Raw genomic sequence first — 24,788 nt, forward strand, 5'->3', positions numbered from 1 at the left:
GACTCATTGACTCTTCAGCAATCCCTCACACTAAGCATGCTTGTAGCGACAGTGGAGAGGAAAAACTCCCTTTGAACAGGAAGAAACCTCCAGCAGAACCAGGCTCAGTGTGAGCGGCCATCTGCTGAGGCCCACTGGGGTTCAAGGAGACAGAAGCATGGCAGCCACCCATCCTGCTCGCCTTTTGGGTCTTAACCGAAGCGAGATCCTTTCTTCCCATTGGTTGGTGCACCCAAATGCTGAGCACCTCTTTGCCATGTTTTGTTGCAGTTTTCAAGGTAACTTGGAGGAAAAACTGCAATAGCAGCTGATGGCGTTCTATGTACGGGTGGTTTGTTTCGCCATCCAAGGAAGAGGAGTCCTGGGTGTCACATGACTGAGTGACGTCACCTGAATGTTACCTTTTTTAACTTCCTGCTGCTATGAACAGCAGTGGGAAATCCCTGAGTGATTGAGGGAGCTGTTACTGGGGCTCCTCCCAGTGCTGGCGCCTACTGGTATGGGGGGGGGGGTCTGCCTCTCAGAACGAACGCAGGATATTTAAAAGTAGGATCATAATCCTGATGAACCGACTTAAGGGACAATGTCTGAGGTAAACGTTCTCACTTAAAAATGTTCTAAACCTACGGGCCACAATGACGTGATGGAAATAATTTTGATGCTCAAATCTTTTTTGAGTGTTCGGTTTGAACGCAGCAAACATTTCTGGACTAAATGTTTAAACTGGATAAAAAAAATGTTTACTTTCTAGAAACATTCCTAGTCCCAATCTGGACCCATTCTGACTTTTCCTAAAGGAGGAATGGACTCTAACCTGACTCCGCCAGATGGATTTGCTCCGCATATCCATCTGGAAACCTTCCGTTGAAGTAATTTTGGGAAGGGGCGAAAATACTGGCTAGCTGATTGGCCTATGTTGGTGATAGACGGGCCAAATAAACCAATCAGATCAACGAAGCATATGACGTACTAACAGAGCGACGACGAAGAGGAGCCAATTGATAGATCAAACTCTTGCTTAAACCAGTCGGGAGAAGAGCAAAAACATCTTTTCCTCTGAGAAAAGCCTCCAGAGCAGTGTTTTGCTCTTCTTTCAGTGAAGAAATACTCTGTAATTCCGATAAAACTTGCTCGATAGCCACGCTAACGCTAGTTTCATCGGCTGAAGCTGCCATGTTCTTTAGACTGAACTGTCGCGCTTCTCGTTGCGTCACACCTCAACCCGCCTCAAAGCCAACGCTGATTGGACATTCGTTTGGTGAACGGCTCCAAATTTTCTTTAGCGGAGAGTCTGCAGACTGATTAGCGAGTGAAACCTTGAAAGCTCGCGAGATCAGGATGGTCTCACCAGGCTAATGGACTCCCTGGCCCCACATGAACGCTGCTACAGGACCAGGGAGGTGCTGGATCAATTGATCAGCCATTTTTATGCAGAGCTGTTGGATCATTTGGATTCTTAAAGAACATTTTTGAATCCAGGCGTTTTCCTGCATCTTTTATTAGGACTACTGTATAACAGTGGCTGAAACCTGTGTGTTCTGTTTTATTTAAACATGAAAAGATGAGTTTATTTCTGTGACTGGTTCCTCAGAGGTCTGCTGCTTCCTCATGTGGGAGTGGAGCTCCATGGCATCGAGAGGACGGATGTGGGGAACCTTGGCAGCGGGATTTACTTCAGTGATGCTCTGAGGTTGGTTTCATTTAAAGAATAAAATCAGATTAAGAACAGAGTCATAGTTGTCCTGCTTCTCTGGACGTCTAAACCGCAGTGAGGAATGGATCTGAACAAACGGCGTCTGTTTGTGTTCACAGCACCAGTCTGAAGTACTCCTCCCCCAGTGAAACCGACGGCTCCCGCCTGCTGCTGGTTTGTGATGTGGCTCTGGGATGGTTTAAGAACGTCTATAAGAAAGACCCGACTCTAACCAGGCCTCCAGAGGGCTTTCACAGCGTCCATGGAGTCCGCCGCACTAAAGGAACTCCGTCTGACTTCGAGGTAGACGCCGAGCACAGAGAGCAGTAAACGACGAGCAGCAGGGTCTCCATGTTCAAACCCGTCACTGGTGCGTTTCTGTCCGTGCGCCGCAGGACGACGAGTTCGTGGTTTACTCCCCGGATCAGGTGAAGATTAAATATGTGGTTCAGTTCAGAGTGAAAGGCGACCAACAGAAGCCCTTCAGTCCGGACATCAACCTGACGGCGGACGCAGGTGAGCAGCAGAGTCTGGCGCTGGGTCGCCATGACGACATGCACAAGACTATGGTGTCTGAGAATAAACGATAAGATGTTTGCTTCGATGCATTCAGACATGAATGAGTTGAGGTAGAGGCTGGTAAAAAGCAGGTCAGAACATTTTCAGGGCGAGGTCAGCCATCCGCCATGATGAGCTGCAGAACGCCATAGAAAGACAAAACTCCAACATGTTTAGTTTTCTAATAGAATTCCAGATAGGAAGCAGGTTTTATCTTTTTTTCTTCATCTACACTTTCTCATCAACCAGCTTTAAATGAAAAAGTGTGTCTGCCTTTAAGCTTCTTTTCTTTAGTTTCTTAATATTTATATCATTTCATCACTTCTTTATCTTCTAAAGCTTTTTTAAATTGATGTATTTAGCTATTTTTGGTTTATTTATCTTAATTATTGAGGTTATTATTTATTTACGGTCACAGTGGTGACAGCATACAAACATTTCTGTCATTTTGTTGTAAATATTTCCTGTTCGTTTTCCAGAACAATCTTTTTATAACAAGGTTTGGCCCAAAGTGTCATGATGTTTCTTCCTGTATTTAGACTTCTGTTAACCCTTTATAGGGCAAGTTACATTTTTTTTTTATCTCATGCATTCCCCTTACAAATGGAGTCCCCCCATCCCTCAATGAGGTCTAGAAGCACTAGATCTATATCCAGCCATTCAGCAAAGATCCTGCTACATGGCTGCACATCTGATTTTGGCATCTGACCAATTAGATGAGCCCTTGAATAATATATTACCTTCTGGAAATTAAGTTGGAAAGAAAGATTCTGTCTCACAGAATACTGACACCTGCTGGACATTTAAAGACACTACAGGCAGCTTATTTGTCAAATTAAACTGAATTGATTTGATGACCTAGTACAATGATAGAATAGAAATTATTGTGGGTGAAAATATATATGATTTATTATTTTTAGATGCAGTGAATAAATAGTGTAAGTATTTATCACAATGTAAAGATTTAGTGGGAAATGAGGATGTTTGTGGACTCGGATTTTAAATCATATTTTTTGTACACTAAGTACATTTAAAACAGTAAATAAATTAAGAGTCAGTTTGAAATTAACTCTAATTCAGATAAGTTGGGTGATAACTGAGAGGAAAAGGATGAAAAAATTAGAAAATTAAAATCAAAATGCAATGGTTGAAACTTTCTTATTCCCTTTAGGCTCCAAAATTCTTTATCATTTTAATGATAAACCACAAAAGAAGAGACAATTTTTTTACCTGATCCATCATGTTGACTTATACATTTTAAAACACAGTTTAGTGAATCAGTCAGTTGGAAACATCTCCTGTCCAATGTTGTATAAAGTACTGAAATCCTCTCCAAAATATGACTTTGGTAAAAGTCCAAGTCACTGGCTGAAATGTTACTCGAGTAAAAGTCTTAAAGTATCTGAAACGGCTTGTACGTAAGTATAAGAATTACTGTAACAATAGATGTACTAAAATAATGTAGTGAAAAGTATAAGTAAAAAGTAAGTTGAGTTTATCTTGCTCGTTTTTTTTTTTTTTTTTTACTTCGTAACTAAACCAAACATTGAAAATGAATCAGAGTAAAAGTATGCAATTAAGTTCGTAAATGTAGTGAAGTAAAAGTGAAAGTTCTCAAAAAAATGTATACTCTTGGAAAGTATAAAGTACTCCAAAATATACTTAAGTACAGTACTGAAGTATTTTTACTTGGTTACTATACAACACTGCTCCTGGATCGGTCATGTGAATTCCTTGAAACGACAGATGCACCGATAGTGTTTCTCTCTTCTCTCCACGCATGCAGCCACGCATCGGGCTTACTGGACCCATCACTAGTAAAAAGCTAACTGAAATGTTCAAAAGTAAAGTTCAAAGTTAATAAGCATAGTTAACAATTATATTTAGGTTTAAAATCTAAAAAATGTCAGTGCCAGTATCAGCATTAATGCTTCTAAGGTTATGTTGGACCAAAAAAAAATGTGTTTCTTTCACTCTCAGTCTTTTTAGTGAATTTCTTATAGAAGCACTTTTGTTATTTTTCTTAATATATCTGGGAAGTTGGCGTTTATTGTTATTACATTGACATTCATTTTTGCCATCAAAATATCCTTAATTTTTTTTTAAATTGTTATTGGAATCTAACAAAAGACCTGATTACTAATCAGGTCTTTTGCTGGATTCCAATAACACTCTTGTTGATTTTCAAAGTATTTCTCTGATTGCCCTATAAAGGGTTAACCTTCATGTTTTTGATTTCTGTGTAACTATGAAAGTAAAAGGCATTTAAACTCTTGGCTTTCAGGCGTTCCCAGACAAATGTTCCCTTCATCAAACTATGAAGATCTGGAAAAGATAAAAAACCCTCTGGAGGACGTAACGGCCGGACTGTTGAACAGCTCAGGAGAGCAGCTCCCCCTGCAGGCCGTCAATGTGAAGTGCAAACTGATAGACCTGCTCTCTCAGGTTAAAAACTAGACTTCTGGTTCATTTTGACGTCACGCTGGTCGTACGCTGCATCTCATCCCGGCTTTGTCTCCTGTCAGGTCGTCATCTTCCAGAAGTACACCAATCACAGCTCCGCCCCCATTGAGGCGAAGTACGTCTTCCCATTGGACGACTTGGCTGCTGTTTGCGGGTTTGAAGCTTTTATCAATGGGAAACACGTGGTGGGACAGGTAACCCTCTAACACTAAACGTCTCCAATCAGGTTCCACCTCATCTAGAAAACAGCTGAAACATTTATGAATTCAGACGGCATAAAGCCAAGAACCTTTGTCTCATTTATCTTTATTATAACGTGTTTCATGAGGCATTTTTTTTCCTGGTTCGTTCAAAACACGCCCCATAATCACAGCTCTATGGAGCAGCATCAGACTCATATTCTGACTAGAATTGAGTAGGACTACATCAGGCTAGTGTTTCATAGCTGTTTCCTTCAAACATTTAAAGATCCTCTTGTTTTGAGGACGATAGGCTATAAGGAGCTGCTGCTGCTGCTGCAAACATAAACGGGGGAAAATACAATCCATCTAAAATTTAATTTAAATTCAATTTTCATCTTTTTAAGAGAAAGGCCAAATCCAAAATAACACTTATTGTTTTAAGAGCAGGCTGCACAGGAATTTCCATCAGCCTCGAGTCTTTTCTTGCTGGCTCTACGTGGCGAATCCAATATTCAACATTTGTTGGGCTTTTCCGCCTCAAAGCGAGCGTACACATCAAAGATATTATCCCATCTCACCTTTGAGTTCAACCACTGCAGCCAGCCTGCGCTCAATTGCACCCAGTATACGGCTTATCTCCTGGTCCTCCTCGTTTACAGCCTTATTGAGGGCATCAACCGCTGCCGCAGCCTGATCAATGCCCAAATAGCCGCCGAAATCCTCTGTAATTATAGATACATCAGGTATCCAAATCCAAACAGGAGAAATCCGAGTATCATAAATCCAAAAATCCACACATACTTCAATATCCTCCACTGACAACATTGTGAAACACAGCATCCTCCAAGCCTTCCAGGATTCCATGGTGTATCCCATGAAGTAAGTCCCAGCAGGACAGGAAGAGTCCCGTTTTTCCTGCCTCCCAGTTGAGAAAAATTTCTCAATTGCATTGAGACCAGCTGACCAGACCCTTTGTTTAGTTTTGAATTCGGGTGATATGAAGAGAGAGCTCAGAAAGACAAGACACAGCTAAGCAGGGACAGAGCAGAGAGTGCAGAGCAGCAGGAATAAGATTTGTCATGGCGTTGCTGGCTGAAGAACCCGGTGGTTGGTGTGTTTCTGTTCTCAGGTGAAGGAGAAGCAGACGGCTCGTAGGGAGTACAAGCAGGCTATAGCCAAAGGCCACGGAGCGTACCTCATGGACCAGGAAGCTCCTGTATGTCCAGCCACATCCTCATCCTTTCACCAAACCTTTTCCCTCCGGCTCTCTGACGTCTTTTCTCTGTAGGACGTGTTCACCATCAGCGTGGGCAACCTGCCGCCTGGAGCCACCGTCCTCATCAAAGTCACCTTTCTGTCTGAGCTGGTGGTCCGAGACGGGAGCATTCTGTTCTCCCTGCCGGGGAGTGTGGCTCCCTGGCAGGAGAGCTCCGCCCTCAACCAGACAACACAGGTAAGGGGCGGAGCCTGTAATTGGAGGGGGAGGGGTGCTTTTCCCAAAAGCTTTATTTTTTTACTCAAGTTATGAGAACCCTCCACTTTCTGCTATGATAAATTATTCACTATTGCAGTAAACATTTATTAGAGCAAATAATAAAAAAAAAATGTAGCAGATTTTTGAATTTTTAAAATGAACTAGTTTGTGATTTTATTCTTTTCTCAGACGCACAAAAAGGTTTTCTTGACCTTGGTTTTCTTCAACATCTAAAATAAATTTCTATGGTCTTGATAAGCTGTTCAACCTTAAAAAATTATTCATGGCTTGTAATAATAATAATATCCATTTTAATTAATTACCTTTTCTTATATTACGAAGGGCTGTTAAAAAGGGTTTAAACTGCTTTAGTATAAATGGGATTTCTTTATTACAATCAGTTGGTTTTATCATTTCAATGTTTAAATCATGAATAGTTTTAATTTAAAATGTTGAGTATAGAGAATGTTTTATGTTGAGAAAAGCATGTTTTTGCTTTCTTGCCTTCAGATAAAAAAAAAAAAAATAATTATGTGTGTTTTCTAACCCAAAGGTTTCCGTGCAGAAGGTTTGTGTCACTGATGAAGCGTCAAGGTGAGACTGAAAATTCCTGTTTTCTTGTTTTTAATTCATGAGATCCTGACCCCGAAATCCCACATCATCTGTTACCGCCCCGATCCGTTCCGCCCCGATCCGTTCCGCCCCGATCCGTTCCGCCCCGATCCGTTCCGCCCCGATCCGTTCCGCTCGGCTGCGCTCCAGACCGCCTGCGCAAAGGAAAGCCTACAGCCTCCGCTGTTCCTCCCGTCTTACTCCACTCCAACCTCCTCGGAGCTCGAGGAAAGCATGTGCGATATTAATATTAAATTCAAATGAGCAAAAATGCTGTAATGAACGCTTGTAATCAACACACATAGGGCGCACCGCACCAAAGAGCGTGCCGCGCATTTTGAGGGTAAAAAAAAGACGTTTATATGCGCCTTATAGTCGTGAAAATACGGTAATTTAATATGACATATTAAAAAAATCTCCATCATCATCCAGCATAGGTTCAGTTTCTGCCCAAATATTTTCTTTTCGTTGTATATTTTTGTAACGGGGATAACTAGGATCATACATGGTTTGTATGAACTATGGTTATTCTCTACTTCCAAACTCTGCATCTCTTCATCCATGCCTGCGGTAAGAAGTTTGCGCTCTTGGATGTTGTTGTGACTGAATTTGATTATACTTTTATGCCTCTCAGTATAAAATTAATATTTGTATGTTTAAGTACCAATAGTTTGCATCCAACCATTTAATTAAATGATCTTAGTTTTGGGGAATATATAGGAATTTTGCTCTAATTTGTAGTTAACGTTCTGTCGTTCCCGTATTTTAATTAGGTAAACCGGATCTTCCCGCCGTTCTTTTTCCTGTTTGTTGCGATTGCAATTACGGATCCTGACCTGGCCGGACCAGAGCAGAGCAAAAAATAGCACGGCACCGTATTTTGAGGGCGACGGGCGGAGAAGACGTACGTGGACGGTGACGTACAGAGGAGAAGCGGTGGATGTGGAACAGTTCTCATTGATTAACATGAGCGACAAGTCCTCCGCATGACGTACGTTAGCGGGACGGAGCGCTGACGGAGGATGTGGAATCTGGGGCAGAATAAAAAAAAGTCATTAGCCAGGTCTCCCTCGAAAAAGAGATTTTATCTCAAGGGACTTCCTGGTAAAATAAAGGTTAAATAAATAGAATAAAATCTGTGCAGCAGTTCTTCAGCTGTTGGTTGTGTTTGATCAAATTAATGCGCTAATATGGACAACGTGTTGTTCTTTCTGGTCGTCAGAGAGTTCACCTTGGACATGTCGGTGGAGATGCCCAACGAGATCTCTAGTCTGACCTGCATCACCCACCAAGTCAAAATCAAGGTGGGTTTTTCCTACGCTGATAAAAATAACTATATCGTCTGCATATTGTTGCATAGCCTCCTGCAGGTTATGCTTCACTAGCTTCATTTTAGGTTATATTTACTGACTTTTCCTGATAGACCTTCTCATTTCCATGTGCTTTATTTAATTTTTTTATTCAGTCTTCATTGTGAACCCTTCCTGTTTTATTCTTTTGTTTGTATTGGGTCATGCAGAGGACTCAGTGTCAGGCAGTGGTCAGTGTGATGCCAGGTCAGCTCATGGGTCCGGATGGTTTCCAGCTCTCGGTTTCTCTCTCTGAGGTTCATCTTCCCAGAATGTGGGTGGAGAAACATCCTGACAAAGACAGCCAGGTCTGTTTGATCCTTTTATGGATATAAAAAGAGTCCCAGTTCTGAACCCTGAGACATTCCACATTTAACTTTGAATCATCCTGTACAAGGCCAACAATATAAGACAAGTAAACAAACTTTGTTATCTGCTACAGGCCTGCATGCTGGTTTTCTACCCAGACTTTCAGGTTGACTACAGTTCTGGAGTCAGTGAAGTAGTCATTTTGCTGGATTCATCTGAGTCCATGAGGGACAAGTCTTTCCATTTGGCCAAGGAAATCGCCCTGCAGGTGTTAAAGAATCTGAAGGACAACGTCAGAATCAACATTTTTTTGTTTGGAACAGGTTGGTTTTGATGGGAATAAAAACAGAACAGAAGCTGAACTTGTTTAGCTGACTAAATATTTCACTTTGGTAAAGGAGTTTTGTTAAATGGTCTATATGTCATTCAAAATTAACATGTTTACCTTTTAATTTTGATATGATGCAACACCTTCATCAAATTCTTGATTCATCATCTCAGAGTAATCCTTGTGATTTTGCTCTGAGAAGCAGCCCCTCCCTGTCATGTAGAGTCGTTGTCCGTCAACGTCCTACATTGAACAGTGATTATATGCCACTCTAGGAAGCACCCAGCTTGCATGCACTGCATCTGCTCTGCAAAGAGGATAATTTCTGTGAAAACCTTAGAGGAATTTGCCCTAATCTGCACAGTGACAGCAACTGCTTCTTTTTTAGTCAATGTCTAAGTAAAGCAAGAGGTCTCTGACTTTATTCAGCCTTTCTGAAGAAGAGCCTAAGAGGTGGCGTGATAACACACTTCAGCAACCATCGGGCAAAGTCATGAAATGTTTGGGACCCACACAGAGAGATAAACAGCAAACAAAACTTTACTTTTTGGTTTGGAAAAAACAAACAAAGACAAAATAACATATTTCATCACACATGATAACTCGGTAATGCCAAAGACAATATTGACATGTAAAATTCAATTGCATTCCGAGAAAAGACGTTATTTTCCAAGAACTTGGAAAGTACTTTTATAATAGCTTATATGTTATATTCCAAGATCTTCCATATTACGTTCCATGAACGTACATCTCGCACTCCAAGAAAGTACAGATTACTTTCCAAGAACCAATGTGGTGCTTTCCAAGAACTTATACGTTACTTTCTAAGAACTAACAACATCCTTTCCACGGTTTATAAATTGTACCTCAAACATTTACAGCCTACATTCTAACGACCAACATGTTACTCTCTATGAACTTACATCTTTCTTACCAATAACTAAAGGCTTACTTTCCAAGAACTTAGACATTACTTTCTAAGAACCAACAACTTCCTTTCCAAGGGTTTTTAAGTTGTACCTTAAGAATTGACAGGCTACATTCTAACGACCAACATGTAACTCCCTATTAACTTAGATTGTTCTTTCCAAGAACTAAAAGCTTACTTTCCAAGGACTTATGTTATACTCTCTAATAACCTTTTTATTACTTTCCAGGAACTCACACTTTACAATTGTAGCACTTAGATGTTAAGTTTAAAAAAATTACATGTTACATTCCAAAAAACTAATTCGTCACAATTCAAATACTTACATACCTCATTACAAGAATGTACACATTTAATTTACTATCTAGCAGGATACCTTACAATAAAATAAAGTTACTTTAGTAAATAATCTGTTTCAACTTAAGTAAGAAAAATATAATAATGGGCTGTTTTTCCCAGAATTCCAAACATGTAACATCAAAGGAACCAATGGGTTATTTCTGAGATTTTGGAAGTGAAAACATCCGACAACTTGCTTTCTAAGAGCATGGGCGGTTCTAGACAGGGACCAACGGGGGCCAGTGCCCCTTTAAATGATGTCCTGGCCCCCTGTACTGAACACATAATACTGAAAGAAATTCTAACAACTATATACTCTGGAACAGACATGGTTACTGATAGGTAACCATTGAGAAAGGATCCCAGTTTTCATCTGCTAAATTTTTTTTTCAAAACAAATAAAAAAAAAAATACTCTCTAAATTATGAATGTATATTAACCTAATATTTCAAATAATAGCTTTATTTGATCATTTAAATATTTAAATAGCTACAATTTTTTGAGTTGCTTTTTTGCTATGCTAATTTTTAATTTCTATTTTAAATTTTTATTTTGATTTTAACGATAATCCTAATGAATATTTTCAAGCACAAAAAAAAAAAACTTTTTCAGTTGGAAGACGTAGAATTTTAATTAAACCTACCGTAATTGAATGTAAATCTAACTTCACGAAGCTATCATAATATATTTGAATCCCGTTTTATGTTTCATGCTTTTCTGTTCCCCCATGAAAACACGCTGGCCCCCTCCTGGCCCCCTGGTACATTTGGTCTAGAACCGCCACTGCCTCAGAGTCAAACGATTACTTTCTAAGAACATATAGGTTGCTTTCTGAGAACTTAAACATTGCATGCCAAGAACTTGTATTCTAAAACATGTTACATTCCTAGAACTAAAATCTCTGTTCTGCAGTTTACCAGCGAGCTTTCCAAAAGGCTGAGCAACTTCCTGAAGCTGATGATAAAGCCGAGATGTTCATCAAGGTGAGTTCAGACCATTTAACAAGGTTTTCATCTGGAGAAAAGGCTGAAAATGTAATAACCCATGCTATAAGATTCCCAATTTCCACTTATTATAAAACTTTATCTAATTGGCCATATTGACCGTTGCTAGTTTTAAATGAATCTGGTAAAGCTGAAGTATGAACATTGCATTGATCATTTATATGACCAATAAAATGATTCCTAAATGGACAATTAAGCTAAAGTTTCTGAGTGACTTTCACAAATACCCTGATTTTAGTCCATTAAAAAATGTTTTGCTGAAGCTGAGTGTGTGTGTGTGTGTGTGTATAACTGTCTAACCCTCAGAGTGAGAACCATTTTTCCAATTTCACCATCAAATTGAGGACCAGTTGTTGTAAAGTGAGGACACTTTGTTGGTCCTCAATGCTATTTTATTAATAGTTAGGTTTGGGGCTAAGGTGTTAGTTGGGTTAGGGTGAGGTATGCATTGGTAATGGTTAGGTTTAGGGTCAGTTTTAGGGTTAGGGCATAGAAGGGGTAACCTGACTCCGCCAGATGGATTTGCTCCGCATATCCATCTGGAAACCTTCGGTTGAAGTAATTTTGGGAAGGGGCGAAAATACTGGTTAGCTGATTGGCCTATGTTGTTGATAGACGGGCCAAATAAACCAATGAGATCAACGAAGCATATGACGTACTAACAGAGCGACGACAAAACCACAACCACAAGCCAGGCTAACTCTTGCCGAAACCAGTCGGGAGAAGAGCAAAAACATCTTTTCCTCTGAGAAAAGCCTCCAGAGCAGTGTTTTGCTCTTCTTTCAGTGAAGAAATACTCTGTAATTCCGATAAAACTTGCTCGATAGCCACGCTAACGCTAGTTTCATCGGCTGAAGCCGCCATGTTCTTTAGACTGAACTGTGGCGCTTCTCGTTGCGTCACACCTCAACCCGCCTCAAAGCCAACGCTGATTGGACGTTCGTTTGGTGAACGGCTCCAAATTTTCTTTAACGGAAAGTAGCCAGACTGATCTGCGAGTGAAATCTTGAAAGCTTGCGAGATCAGGATGGTCTCACAAGGCTATAGAAAGGGTTGAAAATGACTGACAATCAATGGAAGTCAACACATGGTCCTTACTGCGTATAGCAGAACGAGTATGGGTGTGCATGTGTGTGAGGGAGGCAGCCTATAAAAACCAGATCTAAAACTACCCAAACCATCTGACCCCAACCATAATTTGCAGAATAACTTTATGCCAAAAACTAAGAAAAGGTATTTAAACTTTAATAAAAATGTAACAGAAATATTTTCTGGATCTTTAAACAAGATATTTGTATGTTTTTGTTTTTCTTATTACACATTTAACTTTTAGTTAATTAATATTTATTGAAATGAAAAATATTTAGTATTTTACTAATCATCACCTGTCTTGCATACTATTAGAGCTCTTGTCCACTAGGGGGCGGCACCGAGCTGTGGCGGCCTCTCCAGGCCCTCAGCCTGTTGCCGCCGTCCTCTGGCGTGCGTAACCTGCTGCTGCTGTCGGACGGCCACATTCAGAACGCTGCAGTCACCTTGCAGCTGCTCAGAGACAACGTCAAGCACAGCCGCCTCTTCACCTGCGGCCTGAGGTGACGATCTATTTCCATTTCATGTTCCTCGTCCATCAGTATGGCTGCAGGTTATGTTTAGAGTTTGGTTTTCATTCAAACAAGTTTAAATGTCAGTTTCCTTATCGTTTCAGCTCCACAGCCAATCGCCACATGTTGAGAGCCCTGGCTCAAGCAGGGGGCGGGGCTTATGAATTTTTCGACGCTAAAACTAAGCACACCTGGGCTGAGAAGGTGAGTCCTGGTTTCCTCACGGAAAGCGTACGCTATGAAGACTAGTTTCAGCGTCTGTCATGTGACCATGGTGGTTCTGAATCCCGACATGTTCTGCAGGTGAAGCACCAGGTGAAGCGCATGTTGTCTCCCGGCTGCAGCTCCGTCTCTGTGAAGTGGCAGCAGTTCAACTCAAGAGCTCCTCCTCCTCTTCAATCCCCGAAGCAGCTGCACGCTCTGTTCAACGACTGCCACACGCTGGTTTACGGCTTCGTGCCCCACTGTACTCAGGTGTTTGTCTTCTGGATTTTCCTCTGGTTTGATCAGTCATGCTGCGGGACGGAGAACAGCTCGTCTGCTTCTTTTAAAAGGTCACGCTCTGCAATGTTCTGAGAAATTACAAATATGCTTAGAGTTTTCTCTCCAGGATGGAGTCACAGCCAAACAGGAACAGACCAGATGAAGCTACTATGAGAAAGAGCAGAGAGAGCAGAACGTTAGAGATTGAACTAACAGATTCTGCAGAGTGGGAGAATAGAGATAGAATGATGAAAAAGGGGTCCCTATGTCCTCCAGCAGTCTAAGCCTATAGCAGCAGAACTATAGAGATAGATCAGGATAACCTGAGCCACTCTAACTAGAAGCTTTATCAAAAAGGAAAGTTTTAAGCCTAGCCTTAAAAGCAGACAGGGTGTCTGCCTCACGGACTAAAACTGGTAGTTGGTTCCACAGGAGAGGAGCCTGATAACTAAAAGATCTGCCTCCCAAACGCCTAACATCATGATCAGGCATTGTTGTGGAGAAATTCAGCCTCGTGATTCAGGTGTTTCAGATAAGAGATACATCTAGAAGTTAGAAGATCAGCAGGAAAACGTCCCGGAACAGCAAATCTAGATCACAATGGTTGAAATAAAAAAAGTATGAAGGTTTTCCACTGGCCTAGTCAAAGTTTAGACCCCAGATGCTGTGTTGGGTTATTGAGAACTCTTAACCCGTTTTATTTCCTTACTGTTTCAACATTTATATTTTTTCTTTCATGTAGGCGACTCTACTTGGAGATGTACGTGGTCAGGAGCTTAGAACCATGGTCTCAACAACAGAGCTGCAGAAGACCAGAGGAACCGTACGGCCCATTTTCTTCCCTCTCTATAAACATATTAACACATAATCAAAGAACCAGAAGCTCAGTTGTTGATTTGATGTGTTCAGTTTCTTCATAAGCTCACTGCCAGAGCGCTGATCAGAGACTATGAGGACGGAAGCCTGGACGCCACCGAGGCTGAACATGAGGTACAACATGTTGGTTTATTAACTCTGTCCTCAGATAGCAGCTGAGCTTCACTGGTTCACTGCTGCTTCTGTGCTTTTAGGGTAAAAAAGCCGAGCTGAAGTCCTTCATTATCGATCTAAGCAAAGAGTACTCCATTCTGTCTCAGTTCACCAGCTTTGTCGCCATTGAAGAGCGGGTCAGTTTGCTTTTTCATCACACGTTTGCTGTTTTTTTTACCAAAATCAAACCAGCTTCTATTGCGTTCCTTGTTTTAGGATTCGGAGAAAGCAGAGGATGGCGTCACGGACGTCCCCAAGCTGATCGCAGACGAGGATGTAGACTTCTTGCCCTACATCAGCTGGACTCTTCCTCAGGAGAAACAAACAGCTGAGGTAGAGACAATGCAGGGTGCTGACACGCTTATAAATAAACTGAATTAAACTGGATGTCAGTGTTAGGAAGTTAGTTTTTATTTTCTAACTGGTCCTAATCACTGAGGGACACATGTTTTCATTCAGATATAACGGCATTGGAGAAATCTTACTTTATATTTAATTTTTCCTGCTATTTTCATAAAGTAAGAATCAGTTCTTGTTGTTGCTGCTGCAGGAATTTGATGATTTACGACCATTAAAAGTCAAAAAGAGGTCGTTAGAGTTTGAGACAAAGCGCAAATTCCTCTGTTTTCTTTCATGAAGCCATAAGATCCACTCAAACAGACTTGGAGAAGCATTCATTGTTGCTCTCTTAGTTGATCTTAGCTCTTCACTCCTGTTCAGCTTCTTTTTTTCCCAAGTGTTAAACAGTTAAAGATAGAGGAATTCCAAAAAATGAAAAGTAAAAAACAATCTACTGGACTTTTTTTCCAAGTTTGAAGACGTTTCGCTTCCCATCCAGGAAGCTTTTTCAATTCAAAATGTCAGAATTAGTGTTGAGTATTGAAAAAGCTTCCTGGATGGGAAGAGAAACGTCTTTAAACTTGGAAACAAAGTCCAGTGGATTGCTTTGTTTTTTTAACCTTTTTAGGAATGACAATGACCTGGATGACTGAGAATCTTCACCAGAATAAAGATGGAAGAACCTTTATTTTTTTATACAGAAGAACAGTTTGTCCATCCATCCATTTTTTTCCTCTTTATTCGGGGCCGAGTCACGAAGACAGCAGTCTAAGCAAAGATGCCCAGACTTCCTGATCCATGCACACCTCCTCCAGCTGCTCTGCTTGGGACCCCGAGGCGACACCAGGCCAGCTCAGAGACATAGTCCCTCCAGCGTGTCCTGGGCCTCCCCGAGGCGACCAGGAAGAACAGTTTGATTAAAGGAGAAGTCCGGTCAGCAAGGAAAAATCATTGGATCATTAGCGGTGATTTAATTTATTTAGCATTGATCGGTAAAAGATTAAAAACGATAATAAATAAAGTTCGTGAGCGGCCATTTTTTCCCAAATATAGTAGCCCCTCCCTCCTGCCGTCTTCCAGCAGTGACGTCACGGTGCGGTAAGCCTAGCGCCATCCTCCCCGCTTTCCAAGCTAAATCAATGGGAACTACTTGACACATCTGCAATCAACAACAATTATTGAAGATTTCCAGAGGACTTCACCATTGAAATTCACCAGAGCTATAGTGAAACTGACAATGCCCACGTGCATGGCAGCTGGATGCTGGAATACATCGGGTAAAAGTGAAAAAAAAAAGAGTTATTCCACCTTTCTGGTTCCTGATCCTCCACGGACGGGTTGGTCGTTGGATCGCCAACTTGAAGAGGGAGGATTTGCCATCGAACTTCTGGCCAGAGAAAAAACCCGTAATATGTAGCCAACATTTGGAAGAAGAATGTTTTCAAGATGACTTGGATAATAGCGCGTTGTGACAAACACCAGATACAGCACTGGGACTTGATCAACAGCCGATACCGCACCGTGACGTCACTAACCAGTAGGTGGCAGTAGTGTTCTTTGACAAACATGGATGCCTCCAGTAAAGCACATTCACATGAAAATTACTCTGAATTAAAAACACTGATCATTTATTGAACAGGATGGAATCATTTCATATTTAAAGAACTTTCAGAAGTTTAAATTCTGAATATGAGCGAAGCAAAATGTTCTCTTTCTTTTTTACAGATAGATTCTATTGAGGAGGATGAAGTGGAGCTGGAGGGGGCGGAGCTATCTGATGATGAATCTGTTGATGACGTAAGGAGGACCAAGTTTTCTTCACTGTTATCTTTTAGCTCCTCATCATTTATCGGCCCCTGGAGCCGCTATTCTCACAGCAACATAATCAGGATCTTTAGATTTTTATGGGCAGCTGTTTGTAAATTTAAGCAGTCAAAAGTTAGGAGTGATATTTATGAAAATTTAGCATGTTTAAAAAGAAAAATAAGGGGTTTATTTTTTTCCATGTCATTCATTCATTTTTAAAAATCTTACTTTCCTTAATAAATGCTTAGTTTGCATATTTAGGTAAATATAATATTTAGCTCTAGATTTAGTATTTAGTTTATGAAAATAAATATTTAGCTCTAAATAAAAAATGTATTTAACATACTTAACATACCATAATAGTTAGCTAGCACCAAGCAAGCCGAATATTTAGCTAATATGCAAACTTTGCGAAAGAGGAAGTGACCTACCAAAGTAAAAGCCTGAGAACTCCTACTGCTTCTCGGTCCCACTAACAAAAAATCAAAAATTAGTTTATGAAAGAAACGTAATTAATTCCAAAACTGACTGTCCTCTTTGAATAGCTTCATTTCACCGTATACATTTGTTTTAGGAAATGGGAAAATGTTTAATCTTATGTAAACCTGCGCTACAACTGCACATGGGCGTCACTGTTTTGCCATAGCAACGACTGCTTTCCCTTCCCCACCCCTGCATTCATCCAGGCAGCTTCTACAGCTGCTAATGAGACTTAATAGTTAGTGATACTCGATAGTTAAGGGTTAGTGCTTAGAGGGCTGGTTTGGGATTCAAACAACGACAAAGTGATTAAACAGAAATCAGTCACTCGCCTTAAACCGTAGGAGTTGTACAGAGATTCCCAGGCTCTTACTTTGGTAGTTCACTTCCGCTTTTCCACAAGTGAAAATGCATATTAGCTAAATTTTTAGCTAGCTTGGTGCTAGCTTAACCCTTTAAAGCCCGATCCAAGAATAAAACAAAACAGAAAATTAATTTTTTTTGGTTTGATGTCCCTTTTTGGCCTTTTACTAAATATGTAAAAAGAAAAAACAGAAATACCTTTTTGATACTAATAATTTATTACTATGCGATAAGTCAAGATTATTTTTTGTGTAGTCTTCTGCACTCTGTTATCAGGTATATCTGACTGTGTACAATAGGATTTTTAGCAAAGTTTTTACCATTAAATTATGCAAAAGGTGTCAGACGCAAAACATTTCAGAAACCGTATGTATCAAATACGATACATTTGGCATTATAGGGTTAATATTTAGTTTGTTAAATAAATATTTAATTTGTAGCTCAATATTTATTTAACAAACTAAATATTTATTTTGCAAGCTAAATATTTAGCTCCAAACTTAATATTTACTTAACAAAGTAAGATTTTTATAAATGAATGAATGACATGGTGAAAAAATGACCTGGGGAAAAAAAACTTTTTTATTTTTCTCCTAAAAAAACAAAACGCTAAATAACCATAAATATTTTTGACTGCTTAACTTAACGGCAACCCATAAATTTTCAGGATAAATTCTTAGAGTTGTTTCAAGATATTTATAGAGCAGTCATTTTTGCTTACAAAACCTGAATTTGAATATTCTTTTACAGATGGGCTTTGGCCTCTTTGATGATGACCCTGCAGAAACTACTACCATGAAGAAGAAATCGGTAAGAAGGAACAAGTTTTCTTCACTGTTATTTTTTAGTCACTTCTTTTGGGTAGATCATTTATTCCTCAGTTGATTACAAAGAAAGTCCCAACATTTCCATCCATCCATCCATCCATCCATCCATCCATCCATCCATCCATCCATCCATCCATCCATCCATCCATCCATCCATCCATCCATCCATTCTCCGGGGTTGGATTGCGGGGGTAGCAGCTTCAGTAGGGAGGCCCAGACGTCCCTCTCCCCTGCCACCTGGTCCAGCTCCTCCGGGGGAATCCCAAGGCGCTCCCAGGCCAGCTGAGAAACATCCCTCCAGTGTGTCCTGGGTCTCCCCCTGGGCCTCCTCCCGGTGGGACGTGCCTGGAACACCTCACCAGGGAGACGTCCAGGAGGCATCCTAACCAGATGCCCAAGCCACATCAACTGGCTCCTCTCAATGTGGAGGAGCAGCGGCTCTACTCTGAGTCCTCCCCGGATGACTGAGCTCCTCACCCTATCTCTAAGGGAGAGCCCAGACACACTATGGAGAAAACTCATTTCAGCCGTTTGTATCCGGGATCTCATTCTTTCGGTCATGACCCAAAGCTCATGACCATAGATGAGGGTAGGAACGTAGATCGACCGGTAAATCGAGAGCTTTGCTTTTTGGCTAAGCTCCCTCTTCACCACCACAGACCGGTCGGTACAGGGCCCGCTTCACAGCAACCTTGGTGGAGTCCAACCCTCACCGGAAACGAGTCCGACTTACTGCCAGCAATGCGGACCAGGCTCTGACACCTGTACTCCATACTCCCGGGAGTACCCCCCACACGACCCGCTGAGGGACACGGTTGAATGCCTTCTCTAGATCCACAAAACAAATGTAGAGTGGTTGGTCAAACTCCCATGCCCCCTCCAGGATCCTGCTGAGGGTATAGAGCTGATCCAGTGTTCCACGGCCAGAACGAAAACCACACTGCTCCTCCTGAATCCCAGATTCGACTATTCGACGGACCCTCCTTTCCAGAACCCCGGAATAGACCTTACCAGGGAGGCTTAAGAGTGGGATTCCTCTGTAGTTGCAACACTCCATCTGGTCCCCTTTTTTAAATAGAGGGACCACCACCCCGGTCTGCCAATCCAGGGGAACTGGCCCTGATGTCCACGCAATGTTGCAGAGCAGCATTAACCAACATATCTATATATCTGTCAAACCCTGTCAGACATAGATGTGTTGAGCGAGGTGGACAGTCAGATAATGTACAAAGATTTCATTTATCCAGGTGGATCTTTTAAAATCCTAAGATCGACTTCAGGACCCCAGAATCTGACCACTGGAACACGGAGAGTGACTGAAAATAACATTTCTAGTCGAGATCTTTGTGATGGTGATGATCTACTTTCAGTAAACGGAAACTGTCGTCTTTATCTTCACATATTTTGCCATCTGTTCTAAAACAATGAGCCCCGCTTCATTTCTCACAGCAACATAACCAGGATCTTTGGATTTTATGGATAGATTCTCTGACTTGTTACAAGATATTTTATAGAGAAATTATTTTTGTTTAAGAAACCTGAACTTGAATATTCTTTTACAGATGTATGCGAATTCCATTGATCTTGGCTATAAAAGAACTGGCGCTATGGCGCAGACAGATTCGGTAAGGAGGAACAAGTTTTCTTCACTCTTGTTTATTAGCCACTTCCTTTTAGTGTATTATTTATTTTTCAGTCATTTCCTGGGTTAATGTACCAAGGTGGTTGTTTACTTATTAACTGTGGTGTTCTTGTTTAGTACTTACAGTTTAATCAAATCAAAGTCAGGCTGTAGCTATGTTAATACCTACTGGAATACTTACTGTACCCACATGTATACAGACAGCATATATTCTCTAATTTCTCAGCCCCTGGAGCCGCTGTTCCCACAGAAACACAATCAGGATCTTTGGATTTTCTGGATAAATTCAGAAATTGTTTCAGGAAGTTTTTATAAAGGAAAACAGATTGTTTAAAACACTGGATCTTGTTCTCTTTCGAGAAATTAGATTTTAACCTCTTAGAACCCACCCGGTCGCCGGCAACCCGGTGGACCCTAAGTGGGGGTAATAACTAAAAAATGCATAAAATTCCACCAGTTAAAATTTTTACCAGCAGGTGGAGCTAATGCGCGCAGCTCCAAGCTGATGCAAAAAGTTCTGTACAGCTCTGGAACTGTTATAGCTAGAGGTCTGACATTTTTTTCAATTTATGGTTGGCATGATGTAGAACACTAACCTGACTCCGCCAGATGGATTTGTTCTGCATATCCATCTGGAAACCTTCCGTAGAAGTAATTTTGGGAAGGGGCGAAAATACTGGTTAGCTGATTGGCCTATGTTGGGAGAAGAGCAAAAACATCTTTTCCTCTGAGAAAAGCCTCCAGAGCAGTGTTTCTCTCTTCTTTCAGTGAAGAAATACTCTGTAATTCTGATAAAACTTGCTCGATAGCCACGCTAACGCTAGTTTCATCGGCTGAAGCCGCCATGTTCTTTAGACTGAACTGTCGCGCTTCTCGTTGCGTCACACCTCAACCCGCCTCAAAGCCAACGCTGAACTGCTGTTCAAAAAAGACCTATCATTTCGAGAATAAAAATCAACCACTTTGAGTCATGTTTGAACTGATGCAGGTTGGTCTGTGTTCTAGTCAACCAATTTTAGCTGTTAGCTTTCAAATAATGTATTGCATGTGCAATTTGGGCTTACAGTTCCTATGTTTTTTCGTTTCCTTTTGGGTATGCGAAATAGGCAAGGATTACCCATAATGAGGTGGATGTTAAGAGGTTAAAAAAGCTAGGCGCTTTTTAGAAATCAAAGTTTTAGAGGGGTCTGAAAAGTGGCTAAATATAGCGACTAAAGCGCTAAGTTGGCAACACTGCTCTTTGCATGGTTTGTTTTCAAATGGTTTGCTGCTGTCTGTTTGGACCTTTCTGAACATGTACAGCAAATGGACTGATCCAATATGGTGGACACTGAAGGGGGTGGGGGGGCTTTCTGATGACATTTTTTGTTAAAAATATAACTAATGTGCACAAATAAGTAACGTTTGTATTAACCATACATGTAAAATGAGTTTTATGGGCCCCAGAAACTGGGGCCCAAGGAAACTGCCTAGTTTAGCCTAATCCCTGCCCAGCAATAGCAGCTAGCGGGGCGTTGGGTGGAAGGGATCATGACGCTTCTTTCTGCTTGTTTTTCAGTCAGACACATCTGAAGACAGCGATGAGGTGTGAAGTTTGTTTATTTCAGACATACAAGTATATTATAAATACAGTATATGTCCATATAACATAAATTAAAACAGTTTGAAAAAGGGTGTATTGGCAGAAGCAAGAAGCTTAATGCCCGCCCTCCAAAGCCAATTTACATTGGACTAGAAAGCAAAAGAAACAAGATAAATAGATGGATGGCTACCGTTTATAATACATACCAACGTATGATTATTATTCTACAATAATAAATTCTTTTTTTTCTTTCTTTTAGGAAAAAAGAGGGAAAAAAACAAAAAAGGTTAAGCACCCAATATCTTACTGCTCTTATTGCATTCACATGTTTCATAATTGTTTATCTTATTATTCTTATATATGTTTTTAAACCTTGCTAATGTACAATCTTTTAGCTCCTGATCTAATTTGTTCCATAAATCAACCCCAACAACAGAAATACAATGTTGTTTTACATTTGTTCTTGCTTTTGGTTTTCTGAACATTTTATTCCCTCTGAGATCATAAGAACTGTCCCTGATCAAAAACAGACCCTGAATACTGGCAACTAATTATTTTTTACTTTTTACATAAATTGAGCAGTCTTAGAGTCAACCAAATCTTTCATTTTTTATGTTTTTAAATGTAAAAAAAAAAGTTGGTTTGTATGCTCTCTATAATGTGCTTTATTTATAATACGAACAGCTCTCTTTTGAATGATGAACTATGGGTTTAAATTAGTTTTATAGGTGTTCTGTTCATTAGCTGCAGCAGAACCAATGTTGAACCAGCAGATAAAATAATGACACTGAGACTTACCGTAGATGCTCTTTGTTTTATTTACAGGCTCGCTGTAGATCTTCCACTGAGGTGAGAGTGTTGATAGAATAAAACCATACGATCCACTTTAGGAGCCCAGAATCTGACCACTGAAATAAGGAGAATGACTAAAAATTACATTTCTACTCAAGATCTTTGTGGTGGTGATAATCAGGATCTTTAAATTTTCTGGATAAATCCTAGAAATGTTACAATATTTATAATTATAAGAAAATATCATATTTCCTTTAAAAATGGTCATAAATAGGAAATTTGAAATACTGGAAGTTCTCTTTCTTTGTTACAGGTGGGTTCTATGGGGGAGAAGGAGATGGATGAGTCTCGAGAGGTAAGGAGGATCAAGTTTTCTTATTTCCTGTATTTTAACCACTTCTGTTCAATATATTTTTAATTTCTTAATTAATTACTGGATACATAGAGCGTACCAACAGGTACATGCCTACAGTTTACCAAAGACGATGTAAGGTCCCCCTCTATATGCTCCCCTGTCCCTCTACTAGAACAGGCCCCTCCACTCCTCTTTCTCATAACTGGCTGAATATAAATGTGTATACGTACCCAACCCAAAATAAGCAGAAGGCAAGCAAGGTTGAGGTTTATAAATCTGCTTACCAACATAAACATTTTTCTCATATTTCACAGCTACTCCTAGTTTGTGTTCAAGGTCACACCTGTGAGATAATCTGAGCTGTAGCACCGAAGTCCCACATCCTCTGCAGCCACCCCCCTTTACATTATAGTTGATTAAAGGCTTTTGCTGAATTGCAATCAACAGAATCAGCTGTGCTAAAGCAGAGAAACCTATAAAACCTGCAGGACAGCAGAACCTCCAGGACCGACTTAGTGGATGCCTGGCCTACAGCCTCTGCAGTTCCCACCGTCTTCCTCGAGGAGGGCATGCACAATATTATTATTATTAAATTCATAGGAGCAAAACATGCGGAACGATAATATGAAATATTAAAAAAAATCCCCATCAGCATCCAGCATATGTGCAGTTTCTGCCCAAATATTTTCTTTTTGTTGTGGATCTTTATCTTTGGATGATGTATTGGATGTTCTCTGCTTCCACACTCAGCATGTCTTCATCCCTGCCTGCGATAAGAAGTTTGTTTTGAAGTTGTCAGATGCGCTCTTGGAAGTTGTTGTGACTGGATATGATTAAACTTTTAAGCCTCACGGTGTAAAATAAGTATTTTGATCAAGATGAGAAATCTGCTTCCTGGTATGTTTAAGTACCAATAGTTTGCCTCCAATCATTTAATTAAACGGTCTTAGTTTTTGGGAATATATAAGAATGGAGGATATAAAAGAATAAGGATCTTCTCAACATTTTTTTTTTTTCTGTTTGATGCAATTGTGGATCCTGACCTTGCCGGACCGGAGCAGAGCAAAAAATAGCTCGGCTCTGTATTTTGACGGCGACGGACAGTGAAGACGTACATCGACGGTGAGGTGTGGAGGAGTAGCGGTGGATGTGGAACAGCTTTCATTGATTAACATGACAGACAGGTACGACGTACGTGAGCGGAGCGCTGACGGAGGATGTGGAATCTGGGGGTAAGGGTTGCCAGGAACCCCAGAGTAGTTGAGAGCTGTAATTGAACAGGGAAAGCATCGTTCCGGTAACCTGACTCCGCCAGCTGGATTTGCTCCGCATATCCATCTGGAAACCTTCCGTTGAAGTAATTTTGGGAAGGGGCGAAAATACTGGTTAGCTTATTGGCCTATGTTGGTGATAGACGGGCCAAATAAACCAATCAGATCAACGAAGCATATGACGTACTAACAGAGCGACGACGAAGAGGAGCCAATTGATAGATCAAACTCTTGCCGAAACCAGTCGGGAGGAGAGCAAAAACATCTTTTCCTCTGAGAAAAGCCTCCAGAGCAGTGTTTTGCTCTTCTTTCAGTGAAGAAATACTCTGTAATTCCGATAAAACTTGCTCGATAGCCACGCTAACGCTAGTTTCATCGGCTGAAGCCGCCATGTTCTTTAGACTGAACTGTCGCGCTTCTCGTTGCGTCACACCTCAACCCGCCTCAAAGCCAACGCTGATTGGACGTTCGTTTGGTGAATGGCTCCAAATTTTCTTTAACGGAGAGTCTCCAGACTGATTAGCGAGTGAAACCTTGAAAGCTCGCAAGATCAGGATGGTCTCACCAGGCTATCGTTCCGGTGGGTTATTCCTCTCCAGTACTCACCTTTAGGGTTCTACTGCAGCATCTCAGTAGGATTCAGGCCAGGACTTTGACTAGGCCACTGCAAATTCTTAGTTTTGCTTCTCTTTAGCCTTTCAGAGGTCAACTTGCTGGTGTGTTTTGGATCATTGTCCTACTTCAGAACCTAAGTTTGCTGCAGTTTGAGGTCACTGATGAATGACCCGACTCTGTCATTTAGGATCATTTGGTAAATATCAGAATTCTTAGTTCCATAACAGCAAGTTCTAGGTCGTGGAACACCAAATAGCCCCATAGTATCACACTACCGCCACCATACTTTACCATTTGTATGAAGTGAGTTTCTGTAATGGGGTGTTAATTCTACAGCTGATGTGATGGGACACACAAAACACAT

The 24,788-nt window shown here is 40.7% G+C and overlaps 1 protein-coding gene across 7 annotated transcripts in view; it reads left to right on the plus strand.

Moving 5' to 3' along the window:
• Positions 1-24,788, plus strand: part of parp4 (poly (ADP-ribose) polymerase family, member 4) — a 60,810-nt gene that overhangs the window by 17,197 nt on the left and 18,825 nt on the right. For 6 of the 7 annotated variants that reach the window (XM_038276220.1, XM_038276224.1, XM_038276226.1 and 3 more), the window contains exons 12-32: positions 1,592-1,690; positions 1,813-1,996; positions 2,089-2,209; positions 4,536-4,696; positions 4,777-4,908; positions 6,026-6,112; positions 6,185-6,349; positions 6,924-6,964; positions 8,205-8,286; positions 8,502-8,639; positions 8,774-8,963; positions 11,148-11,218; positions 12,644-12,831; positions 12,945-13,044; positions 13,144-13,314; positions 14,066-14,146; positions 14,233-14,313; positions 14,394-14,489; positions 14,569-14,685; positions 16,417-16,488; positions 18,091-18,150. In XM_038276220.1, coding sequence (XP_038132148.1) covers positions 1,592-1,690; positions 1,813-1,996; positions 2,089-2,209; positions 4,536-4,696; positions 4,777-4,908; positions 6,026-6,112; positions 6,185-6,349; positions 6,924-6,964; positions 8,205-8,286; positions 8,502-8,639; positions 8,774-8,963; positions 11,148-11,218; positions 12,644-12,831; positions 12,945-13,044; positions 13,144-13,314; positions 14,066-14,146; positions 14,233-14,313; positions 14,394-14,489; positions 14,569-14,685; positions 16,417-16,488; positions 18,091-18,150 — 2,437 coding nt within the window. Of the gene's footprint in view, positions 1-1,591; positions 1,691-1,812; positions 1,997-2,088; positions 2,210-4,535; positions 4,697-4,776; positions 4,909-6,025; positions 6,113-6,184; positions 6,350-6,923; positions 6,965-8,204; positions 8,287-8,501; positions 8,640-8,773; positions 8,964-11,147; positions 11,219-12,643; positions 12,832-12,944; positions 13,045-13,143; positions 13,315-14,065; positions 14,147-14,232; positions 14,314-14,393; positions 14,490-14,568; positions 14,686-16,416; positions 16,489-18,090; positions 18,151-22,216; positions 22,277-24,788 lie in introns of those variants that run through there. The other variant, XM_038276227.1, reaches the window with a different exon arrangement.

Source organism: Cyprinodon tularosa, unplaced genomic scaffold, assembly GCF_016077235.1.
Source record: "Cyprinodon tularosa strain WSP-4 unplaced genomic scaffold, ASM1607723v1 ctg123, whole genome shotgun sequence".
Taxonomy (NCBI): Eukaryota; Metazoa; Chordata; class Actinopteri; order Cyprinodontiformes; family Cyprinodontidae; genus Cyprinodon; species Cyprinodon tularosa.